The sequence below is a fragment of the Arachis stenosperma genome, chromosome 7, assembly GCF_014773155.1.
Source record: "Arachis stenosperma cultivar V10309 chromosome 7, arast.V10309.gnm1.PFL2, whole genome shotgun sequence".
NCBI lineage: Eukaryota > Viridiplantae > Streptophyta > Magnoliopsida > Fabales > Fabaceae > Arachis > Arachis stenosperma.
The window spans coordinates 65840019-65852896 of NC_080383.1; the positions used below are offsets into that span (position 1 = coordinate 65840019).

Genomic DNA, 12878 nt, shown 5'->3' on the forward strand with positions numbered 1-12878 from the left:
TCCGGCATGTTTATGAGAAATATTGACCAATCCAGTGGTGTTTGTAATGGTACAAGACTACAAGTTAGGAAGCTTGAAAATCATGTCATAGAATGTGAAGTCTTAATGGGTAATAACGTTGGTCATATTGCTTTGATTCCAAGAATGAATATGGTACAAACAAATGAAAATGTCCCAATTAGATTTCAACGAAGACAATTCCCCATAAATAGTATCGTTTGCTATGACAATTAATAAGTTTTAGGGACAAACTTTATCTGATGTTGGATTGTACTTGTCCAAACCAGTTTTTACACATGACCAACTATATGTAGCACTTTCAAGAGTTAAGAGTAAGAGATATTTAAAAGTTTTGCTTATGAATCACATAGAAATGTCAACAAATTCAACCATCAATATTGTTTATAAAAAAGTCTTTAAAAAAATAGATTATAATGTAAATATTTTAATTTTATTTTAAATTATGTATTGAGAAAAATATATAATTATTTCACTTCAAAAAAATATAAAATGATAATTACTCAATATTTTTAAGTTAAAGTTTGATTTTAATAATAATTTTATAAATTTTTTAAAATAGTAATTGTTTTGTGTATTTTTTTAAAATATTGAAAAATATATTTTTTATTTTTATAAATTTTTTCGTATTGGATACGGTTCATACATTAGTTTTTTATAATAATAAATGTTAGCTAATTTTGTAGTATAAACAATATTTTTGTACATAATATATTGTCATATATATTGCACCAACTTTCATATAAATTGTTATTTTTTCATTAAAAAATTTAGTTCTAAATAAAATAAAATTATAACCGTTAAAAATTCAGACAAAATTACGCTACGATCTCAATACAATCTTTGAAAACCATTTTTTGTCATAAACCCAATCTTTAGAGGAATTAAAATGAAGTTTATATAAAAGCTTTTTAAGGAAAAGAAAAATTGAAAAAAATAAAAAATTCAGAGATAAAGGGACAATAGACTGAGCGCCGAGAGGATAGAGAAGATATCTTCCCAATCCGAGCTGGCAACGTGTGATGGACCCACATTTTCAAGATACTATGAGAACCCCAAACAGCTGTGTGGACGTAGCTGCTGCCAAATAGAAACCAATGTGGAAACGCACTGCCACGTGGCGCACCGAGGGAGGCAAACTGAGATCGCGCGAAACACCAACCTCTTATCAACAAAACAAAATCCTAGCTCAAAGTTGAATCTCGGTCATTAATGTTTCCTTTCGTTTTCTCCTTCTCTTTCTTTCTCTCTCTTTCTGTTTTCTAAACCTTGCACCGCCATGAACGCCATAGCAACTGCTTCAGCTCTCACTCTGCCAATCTTCTGTAGAACAGCCAAACTTGACAGCAAAAAGGTATGTTTTATTTTATTTTATTTTTTGTAATTTGATTTTGAATTTGAATTTTTTCTTTTGTTTTGCTAATGGCTTTGTACTTTTTTGGTGCTTGTTCTTGAAAATGAAACTAGTCTTTAAAATATTAAACGAGGTGAAGTTAATTTTAGAAGGTTGCATACTAGACAAGTAGAGGGAAACTTGTTGGGGGAGACTAAACTACACAAAGATTCATGTTAGTTTTTTGTTTTATTTTAATTTTTGGCATGCGATATTGGCGAGAGGTGTGTGTGGTATATGCATTATTTCAATCTTTATTGCTGTTATGTAAAAAGGAAATTTCAAAAAAAAAAAAAAAAATAGCATGCTGTACTTGTCGTTTTCCCTGTATTTGCCATTGATTACAATTTTCTGATAGCTTTGGCGAAGAATTTGTTGAGGAATCCAGAAATAGAAAGATTTCAAGTACTTTTACTATTTTCAATGCAATTTTTTTTCTTATGGTTCCTTAATCAGTGCCATTATGGGCACTAAAAAGATAACAAATAAAAAATAAATGTTATACCTCTGTAGAAGCTCATTTTGCTGCTGTGTATGAGCTATAGAAAGTTTCTTCTCTGTAAATGCTACAATTTACGGCCTCTTATTTGTAGCTGAGGGAATAATAAGTAGCTTAAATTTCAGTTGGCATATAAAATTTTCAGGGTTTGAAAGGTAAATTCAGCGTGCTTGCTGTATTCGGAGAAGTAGAAAAGAAGAATGCATGGAGTGCAATCTTTGACGTGGAGGATCCGAGATCAAAAGTCCCACATTATAAAGGAAAGTTTTTGGATGTATATCAAGCCTTAGAAGTGGCAAGATATGATCTTCAGTACTGTGATTGGCGAGCTCGGCAAGATGTGCTTACCATCATGCTCCTCCATGAAAAGGTTCCAGTAGTTCACTTATATTATTCTATATACTTTAGAACTAGATTAAATCCCCTATTCATCCTCACCAAAAACATGAGGGACAAAGTAGTCTTTTAGGAGTTGAAACCGTCGTCCGTAAGAGACAAGTTTGTTACCTTTTTCCAGATAGTGAGAGACAAATTCGTCGTTTGAAATTTGTCATTTGAAATCACAAGCTATGGTTTTGTCTTCCTTGTTTTTTGCCAAGGAAGAAATTAAAAGTCTACAGTTTTATTGAAATTTGATGCTTGAAAGGATTATGGCATTTTTTATGTAAATATTGTGAAATTTTGGATAAACCTTGCCATTGGCATGCTGACGAATGTCTCCATAAAATATTGGTGTAGGTAGTGGAAGTTCTTAATCCTCTAGCACGCGAATACAAATCAATTGGCACAATGAAAAAGGAGCTAGCAGAGTTGCAAGATGAATTAGCAGAAGCACACAGACAGGTATAAGATGTTAGCAACAAGAGAAAAGTTAGCACAGCTTGAAATTTAGATGCCTTTTGAGCATCAATTTGCTAGGATCTTGTCCATTATATATTAATCTGTTATTTGTTTATTGGAAATGAATAAACCCAGGTCCATGTATCTGAAGCAAGGGTTTCAACTGCTTTAGAAAAACTAGCTTTCATGGAAGAATTAGTAAACGATAGGCTGCTTCAAAGTAGAAGCACAACAGAAGTTTCCGAGGCATCTTCTTCGCCGAGTACATCTGCGAAATCTTTCAATGAAGAAAAGAAAAGGTTGCCCCGAAAAAGCTTGAATGTATCAGGTCCGGTTCAGTCATTCCATCCCAACTTGAAGAATTTCTGGTATCCTGTTGCTTTCACTACTGACCTAAAACATGATACGATGGTAAGTCCATAAGTGTTCCATATACACTAAAAACAATATCATATATTAGGTTTATTTTTGTGCAATATATTTCAATCATTAAGCACGATTGGAAATTATAATGATTGATGTCAGAAATAGTTTTTCATCAAATAACAGTAAAGCATTTGGAAAATCCTGCGATATTTCTGTTTATATTTTCCGTTTTCTTTTCAATTTACAAGGGAATTGAACTCAAGTTTTATACTCAAATTGCATCCCATTTAGCTACCCTAGTCTATCCCACTCTGATCTGAATGGGAAGTCTTTCAAGTACTGTTGTCTATCCCACTCTAATCTGAACGGTAAGTCTTACAAGTAGTGTTGCTTCTTTTCTATGTCAGATCCCTATAGAATGTTTTGAGGAACCATGGGTTATCTTCAGAGGGAAAGATGGGAAACCTGGATGCGTTCAGAATACCTGCGCACACAGATCATGTCCTCTACACCTTGGTTCTGTAAATGAGGGTCGTATCCAATGTCCCTATCATGGTTAGTGGTCACTGAGGAAAAATGAATATTTATGGCATTTATTTAGATCACTTGTTGTTTACTAACTTGATTACATCCTAGAAATTATATGCTCTTTTCCTGTTTCGCATAATATATGGGACAAAATATCACATGACATGACCAACCTATTTATGTGCTTTAAAGTTGATGGATTCTTAAATCACATAATGGTTGGATATCAGGTTGGGAGTACACCACCACTGGAAAATGTGAGAAAATGCCATCCACTCGACTGCTTAATGTGAAGATAAAGTCAGTTCCATGTTTCGAAAAAGAGGGTATGATCTGGATTTGGCCTGGCAATGACCCCCCATCAGCCACACTTCCATCTTTATTACCTCCTCCTGGGTTCCAAGTTCATGCCGAGGTATGATGTCAGTTTGATGTATATCCCATTATGTATTGAGATGCAATAAGCAAGAATTCTGATTTTTTAATTAACAAGACTTGATGTGTTTATCTTATGTGGCAGATTGTCATGGAACTTCCAATTGAACATGGGTTACTTTTGGACAACCTTTTGGATCTCGCACATGCCCCGTTCACACACACTTCAACCTTTGCTAAGGGATGGAGTGTCCCAAGGTTTGTTTATAATTTATATACCCTTACAACTAATAGCAATTGTCAAGAGGTAACAAGTGAACGATAAAAATGATGAAAGAATCAAAATGCCTTTCCAGGATGTAATAGCTCAACTCATTTCAACAAATAGATCAAAAAACACCTTTCCTTTCTCCAATTTTACTTAGACTCTTTGGTCTCTAGAAAACACTGCTCAAAAAAGGGAGGAAAAATATAAAGCGAATAATATAAAGAAATGAAATTTTCGTCCTTCGCAAGGATCCGATAACCGAGACTAGTTGTTGCTCCTAAAATTATTTAACCTGTATTGTCAATGCTTTCTCTTGGAAACTTCATTGCAATGTGCTGGAGTGTAATTTTTCATGGGTCGAGGCCTTGTTATCTTGTATAGTCAAGATGCCATGCTTCCATACTTGAATTATGGGCAAACTGAGTGGTTAAGCTTTTTAATTATTACTCACCGCTTTTTCTAGTCAAATATATTTCTGAGTCAATTTGTTTTAATTTGAAATTACAGCTTGGTGAAATTTTTGACACCTGGATCTGGTCTGCAAGGGTACTGGGATCCCTATCCAATTGATATGGAATTTCGGCCACCTTGCATGGTTCTATCGACGATTGGAATTTCAAAGCCTGGGAAACTCAAGGGACAAAACACTAGTCAATGCGCCACACATCTGCACCAACTTCATGTTTGCTTACCATCATCAAAACAAAAAACAAGACTACTGTACAGAATGTCGCTGGATTTTGCTCCTTTTCTAAAGCATGTTCCTTTTATGCAATATCTATGGAAGCATTTTGCAGAACAGGTAAGAGTGCTTCTCAAATCTTTAATAGTTAATCATGTTTGAGCCAGATAGACAGAATTAATTCCCTAATGGGACAAAAATAGATTTTATCATGGATGTCCTTATACTTTGTGGTATTAAGGTCCAAAAGGATGCAACAAAAATATGGAACTAGTATGTAGTATTTATGTATGACATTCCAAAACACAATTCTCTGCTTATAAAACACAATTGATCGAATTCCTTTCAAAAAAAAAAATAATAAATTGGTGATTGAATTCTTTTTTTGGGGGGAAAAAAAGGAAAAAGGGAAAAAACTATTGGTTAGAGAAGCATTCATTCCAGGGAAACAAATAGGTTCTTAATTATTAACTTTTTCGGTTTTCTTCTACACTAATGGACTATGGCTATTTATGTACGCAAGCAATTTACACAATGCATGATTAATTTTTCCATCTACTGTTCTGATTAATCTTAGTTTTAACTTCTGCTTGCTGATCTGTTGATATTTCTCATTCAAGGTTTTAAATGAGGATCTACGGTTAGTGCTGGGTCAGCAAGAGCGGATGAACAGTGGTGCAAATGTATGGAATTGGCCGGTATCGTATGACAAGCTTGGGGTAAGGTACAGGATATGGCGAGATGCCGTGGAGCGAGGAGCGAAACAGCTACCCTTTAGTAGATAGACCTATAATAACAAGTTAAACTAAGCATTATTAATCTAAAAGTCAGGGATGCTTCTTAGATCCACAACATGGATACTTTTTCTCTCTATTAATGTCAAGGCTCTTGGACAACTCTGCATCAAAAAAGGCCTTTAAGGTGATACTGTCGGCTGCTGTCTCCTCCATCAACATCAAAAAGGCCATCCGGGAACTGTTGAAATTGTTCAGAGGTTGTCTTTCTAAAATGGCAGGACTGTGTACCGTTGAGTCTTTGACCGACCTTTTCTTTTGGAGTTTTGTACAGTATCAAATCCATTTTTCTCCTCTGATATATCTTCACCATTTCAGATGGTGCCTTTATCTCACACCCTTTGTTCATAAAGGGTTTGTACTTTGTTGTATGAAACATCATTTTAGTCCAATATTAATTCAGAATACATGATTGTTTTGGGGGCTAAAGAATTTTAATATGGAAAAAAGAGGTGAGCTTTACTTGGAAATGGAGTTTTTTGGTGTATATATAGGTGGGTGAATGTTGCAGAGATTGCGTGCTAACTTAGTACACAGCATCCATGGCAACCTTAGTACACAGCACCCTGCGTGTTGGACACGTGTTAGGCATGCGGGCAACACACATCCTATGTGTTGGACAAGTGGCAGATGCTGGTTGGATGACTTTGCAATAGGAGCTCATTACCATTTTACTGCATTGCAAGAGAGGTGTTTTCCTCTACTGTTGGTGTTATGGAGCGCACTGCAAATATAGTAGTTTACCACAACGGTGAGGTTATACTTAATACGTATGAGGACGCGAGTTTTGCTTGTGAGAGCACATTTTCGTTTGTGGTTCCGTACACTATAACATTTGCAGAACTACAATACGGGCTCTGTTAGAGCATAGAGAGTGATATTTTAAAGAGAATGAGCAACATTCTCTATCAGAGTCCAATTGTCGTATTTTGCGGCCTAGTATTGTTTGAGGTTATGCCGATCGTTGACGAAACAAGTATTCAGCGGATGTTTCATACTCACCAGCAAACTCAGGTGCAACACATGAAGCCGATGAGGACGAGGAGCTCGATGGAGGAGGTGGGGCAGTCACAGAAACTTTAGTAGTTCCACCCGCAGTTAGTCAACCGATGGATGTTCCACCTTTTATGGTAGCTTGGATCTTGATGCCCATGCATGCACTGAAGTTTTCCGAATATGCAAACATAGGTACATGAGACAGTGGGTAGTATATTTTCTTAATTTTATTTTGATGGATCAACCGGTCACAACCTCTCCATCAATTGATAGGCCAAATATGTGTAACACGTCCTCCAGTGTCACTATAACCCCATTGGCTGGCAATACGAAGGAATGAGTCTTTGGCCTCCACCTTTCCACAAGAGCAAATATTAAGGCGGAATGTCCTCTGATCTGTCCTACTTTTGATACATGGTAGAATTCCGTTGTTTATAAAGTCTGGTCAACCGTCAGATGTCACGTATCTGGCTTATCAAACTTACGGGACAAAATATTTCTATTAATCTGATATAGGACAACCAAAAACATAAAGCAGCAAAATTATAATATAATATATTAAATATTAAATTAAAAATTAACTTCACTTTCATAAAAGAAAATAAAAACTACTTATGCAACTTAAAATACAGTAATAATTTTATAACAGAAAATAAATATATAATTACAAAAAACTCAAAAAAAATGGCTTATATTATTTATTAAGTTTACATATTACTTGATAAATTAAAATGATATTATCTCTAATTAATAGTAACATCATAATAGAATATCTGATAAAAAAATTGAAAAAACTATCTTATTAAATAATTTCAATAAAAAAAATTTGTAAATTTGTCAATTCACTACAACTGCTAATAATAATATTAATTCAAATAATTACACTAATAATAATATAATTTAAATATAAAATTTTAAATTAGCAAAAATACTAAACTTATATAATTAGGCTATCCCAAATAATTAACGTGATCTTCTGCATACATATAATCACGTACCATTTTTTCAATTAATACACTACTTAATCTCACTCTCACTCTCACAAAAAATATCACCCTCTTTCTCTCTCAATAACAATCAAAACCCTCCTTTCAAAACCCTCTCAACCCTCTCACCAAACCCTACATGAATGAAATGAAAACCAGCAACAAAACCTTCTCCCATCTCCCTTTTAAAGCCTTCAACGAAACCCTTCCTTAGCTTTCCTGAAGCATGATGTCGGGTTCATGGAGACCACCCTGCCAAGCGGTCAACACGCAGGGTGCGTGTTGTCCAGGGGAACGACACGTGGCTGGGACGTTGGCTCAAATTCTCTGCTACTGCAATACGCAAGACACGTGTTGCATGCATGCTCGAAATGTGGTGGTAAATCTCTGTGAAAGGGATGTTGGAAACAAGCAAGAAATTCCTGTACCTTCAATATGTAAGGTGCATGGTGATCCTTGACTCGACAAGTGGCGAATCTCTGCGTATTTCTGCTTGGAATTTATGTAAAAGCTGTATCAATTTTTTTAAAAAGTTAACATGTCGAATGCGTGTTAAAACTGTATTTCTGACACTTTCATATTCTTTCAAAGCACCCTAAACACCAATATTCAATAAAATTACCCATCTCTTTTCTATGTATATAATAATTTCTGTGTTTTGGACTATAATTTAGTTATTTTCTTTGACGTCATGCTATAACATTTGATTGAGGCATATATATATATATATATAAAATTAGAAAAATTAATAAAAATTACTTTAAAGGATTGTTAGTAAAATTTAATTATTAAAAAAATTTTTAATATTAAAATTTTTAAGAAGGATTAATATTATAATATTTAAGAAAAAAGACTAAATTTTTTTATAAAGAAACAAATATATTTTTAATTATTTTGTTATTTATTTATTATAATTTTTATAACAATGACTTTTATTTTTCTTAAAATCTTGATTATATATATTTATAATTATTATTTTTCTAATTTATTTTCTCAATTATGTAATCTTCCATTTTTTTTTCCCTTTCAATAGTTACAACAAGAGAAACCCCATGAGAAAAAGCACAGAAAAATGTGTGTTGCCCCTTATTTTCCGCCAACTCAACCTGCCAAGTTCACCACCGCTCTCAGTCTTTGGAGCCAGCAACATCATCAAGTTCTTGCAAGTCCTTACATTACATTACAACAACAACAACAACAACAACAATAATAATAATAATAATAATAATAATAATAATAATAATGCATTGCTTTTTGAATAATATAAAAAGTATGTCTATAATAAATAGTAGTCTTCTATAGACAGTAGTTATGTGCCTAAAAAGTAAACCATTTGGTCAATTTTTCTTATTAATTCCCATTGATGAGCAAAAATTAAAATTCACGGATATTAACAAATATATTGGATCGTTCAAGTAATAGCACGGTGAATAGATATCGTTTTTACGAGGATTAAAGGATTGAGCAAGCAAATATCATATTAAATACTTAATTAGATCAATAAAACTTGGATTGATGAGAGGCAAGATTGTTTCCTGCTTGAAACCTTGAGTGCTTGAATGCTTGAGGGACAGTGAACTTAAATGTTGATTGAGAGAAGACAATGATGGTGAGAGTCAAGGGATTCAGATGATGTTTAAGTTCTTACGAAAATCAATCCTTGTTCACCTATTTTGAAGCATGCAAAGATCTTTTCATGACAAATCTTTATTAACTAATTTTCAATTCCTTGGTTTCTCAATTTCTCTTCAATTAAAAAGTTGTCAATTCCTTGGTCAATCGATTAATTGAAGAGGTTAAGCACAAAACTGATTTAGTTTCTAATAAGATTCAAAAGTAGTCCTTAGGTCAAATTACATGTCACGTATTTAAGCTAGTCCTGTTTGATTGAATCCTAATAGAAAGCACAATTTTCAAAAGATGTTTTACTCCAAATTATATGTCACATATTCAACACTAGAGTGATTGAAAATCATGTATGGTGTTGCACACTACTTGAAATACTATTCTTAGTCGAATTCAAAAAGTTATGTGAAATAGCTTTGAAGCTATAATTCAGATATTAAATTTTTTAAAATAATAAAAGAATTCAAAACGGGGTTAGTGTACCTTTCGATACCACTAATACATTAAAAAATGAAAACGAATAACTCAATCATGAACCAGAGGAATATAAGTATTGATTGTTGGCCACTATCTCAATTAACTTCAAGGCTTCGTCAATAGTCTTCTTCATGTGCAGAAATCCTCCAACTGAGTAGTTCAATGAGTTCCTTGAAGCAGGGGTAATCCCATCACAGAAAATTTGGAGTTGTACCTAGTCAGAGAACATATCTGGGTCTCAACATTTCTTTATACCTCTCCCAAGCTTCATAAAGATATTCTCTATCTTGCTGTCTAAATGTTTGGATGTCCATTCTCAGCTTTGACAACCTTTGAGGTGGGAAAAATTTGGTTAAAAAGTTGCCGACCAAATCATCCTATGTTGCTATGCTCTTCTTTGGTTGAGTTTCAAGCCACTACTTGACTCGGTCCCTTATAGAGAATGAGAACAACAACAACCAGTAGGTTTCTAAAGGTTGTAGAAAGCTTAGAGAATAGGGGTTGAATCTATGACCTTCTTTTAAGTTACTGAACAGACCCTTTTAAAACAAACTTTTAGTCTGAATCTGTTTGAACTTAGCAGGGAAAAATTTATGAGACGATTTCATTTTGTCTCATGAATATCAAAAAATAGGACAGAGCAGAGAAGAGAAAAGCTAACACCATCATGTATCCTTGTTCAGTTGCCTTGTGCTATGCTACCTACGTCCAGTCTCCACCACAACAGTGGTAGAATTTCTACTATAGTTAAAGTATTACATACACCAATTCCACAAGATTGACATAATCCTTTCACACTCAAGTTCTAACCTAACTTGACATTGGCTATGCTAATATCTAACTCTTCACTCTTAGTGCTCACCCAACTAAGAAAGGGGTACCTTACTGGTACAAGATACAAGACATAAACAAACCTAAAAAAATATGAAATAACTCTAGGCTTTTCTCTCAAGTGTATCCCTCAGCCTCTTCCACTCATTGGCTTTTACTTGAGCTTGACAAACCCCAATTTGACGGTTTGTTTTGTATTGAATTTAGGGTAATTTGATAACCTTTTGTCACATTTAGCCTATGAATTAGCATGGTTTTGTTATCTCTCCCATATTTGTGCTTAAGTGTAAAAACATGCTTTTTAAGCCTTATTTTGATGAATTCTAGTTCCTCTTTGATTCCATAAGATGCCTTGATGTGTTTGCTAGTAATTCCAGGATTGAAATAGGCTAGGCATGGATCAAAGAAAGCAAGGAAGGAAGCATGCAAGTGGAGAGAAGCACAAAAAGCCAAAGAATTGATTTCGGCCAAGCACGCGTACGCGCACAAGGCGCTCGTGCGCACATTGCGATACAGGCCAAGGACGCGCACGCGTACCGTGCGCGCACGCGTCGTAGCCCGCACGTGATTCTTTTATTGCAATACGTGCCTGGCGATTTTGGAAGGTTTTAGCAACCAACTTTGGCGCCAAAATGCATATAAGAGCTAAGGATTGAAGGGGATTAACACACATTCACATCCATAGACTAATTTTAGATCATTAGATAGATAGTTTTAGTTAGTTACCATTAGTTTAGTTTAGTAGTTAGAACTAGTTTCTAGAGAGAGAAGCTCTCACTTCTCTCTAGAATTAGGATTAGGATTAGGTTTAGTTCTTAGATTTAGATTTAGATTCATCTTCTTCTACTTCTATCTTCTCAATTCCTTGTAGTTACATTCATTCTTCTCCTATTCTTTTGGTGTAATCTCTTTTATGTTGTTCTTATATTTTGTTGTAGAACTAGTATTGTTCCTTCTACTTTCTTTCAATTCAATTCAAGGTAATTCATAATAATTGTGTTTCTTTTGATTGTTGTTGTTAATTTCTTTCAATAATTGTTGTCAGATTCTCTTCTTGTTGTCAATTTGCTTTGCTTTTTTTTTTGTGCCTTCCAAGTGTTTGATGAAATGCTTGGTTGGATTTTAGTGTAAGTTTTGTTCCTCTTGGCCTAGGTAGAGTAATTAGTGACTCTTGAGTTATCTAATTCTTTTGTTGGTTGATAATTAGAAGTTGCTAATTGATTTGAATGCCTCTAAAGCTAGTCTTTCCTTTAGGAGTTGATTAGGACTTGAGGAATCAAATTGATTCATCCACTTGACTTTCCTCTATGGTTAGAGGTTAACTAAGTGGGAGCAATACACAATTCTCATCACAATTGAGAAGGATAACTAGGATAGGACTTCTAGTTCTCATATCTTGCCAAGAGCTTTGTTAGTTGTTAGTTTATTTCCTTTGCCATTTATAATTCTTGTCTATAATCTCAAAAACCCCAAAATAACTCACAACCAATAACAAGACACTTTATTGTAAATCCTAGGGAGAACGACCCGAGGTTTAAATACTTCGGTTTATAGATTTTAGGGGTTTGTACTTGTGACAAACAAATTTTTGTATGAGAGGATTATTGTTGGTTTAGAGACTATACTTCGACGAGATTTCATAAATTCTAAACCGTCAAAAATCCAATCATCAAAATGGCGCCGTTGCCGGGGATTTGCAATGGTGTTATGTTATTGGTTACTGTACATATGTGAATATTGTAAATAGCTTATCTTTTGCTTGTTTTCTAGTTTTGTTAGTTTTATTTTTGCTTTTCCATCATGAATTCTCACTTTGGCCATGAGCTTGGTTTTAATTGTGTTGTAGGTGATGAGAGCTTCAATGAGGAAGTGTATCAAGGATGGGACAATCAAAGGTGGAAGGAGCCATATGCTTATGATCAATCTTCATGGCAACAACCTCCACCAATACACTATGAAGAAGAGCCATTCTATGATGCATACCAATCCAATGGCTATGGTGAATCACCTTGTGACTTCCAAGCACCGCCACCATATGCCTATGAATCTCACCCTCAACATGAACCTCAACCATTCTCACAAGCCTTTCCATACCAAGCACCTTCCTATGATCCCTACCCCTCATATAACCAATCATCCATACCATATTTTTATGGCAATTATGAGCAAGAACCCTTAGAACCACCACAACCCTATCAA

At 34.4% G+C, this 12878-nt stretch overlaps 1 protein-coding gene across 1 annotated transcript; it reads left to right on the top strand.

Annotated features, from left to right (window-relative positions):
• Nucleotides 1–1154: 1154 nt before the first annotated feature.
• LOC130941927 (chlorophyllide a oxygenase, chloroplastic) lies at nt 1155–6209 on the top strand. The gene is made up of 9 exons (XM_057870567.1): nt 1155–1372; nt 2056–2280; nt 2649–2753; nt 2886–3161; nt 3524–3671; nt 3875–4059; nt 4165–4277; nt 4795–5089; nt 5590–6209. Exons 1-9 carry the CDS (start codon nt 1298–1300, stop codon nt 5752–5754), a joined length of 1587 nt encoding a protein of 528 aa, XP_057726550.1. The 5' UTR covers nt 1155–1297; the 3' UTR covers nt 5755–6209.
• Nucleotides 6210–12878: the final 6669 nt, after the last annotated feature.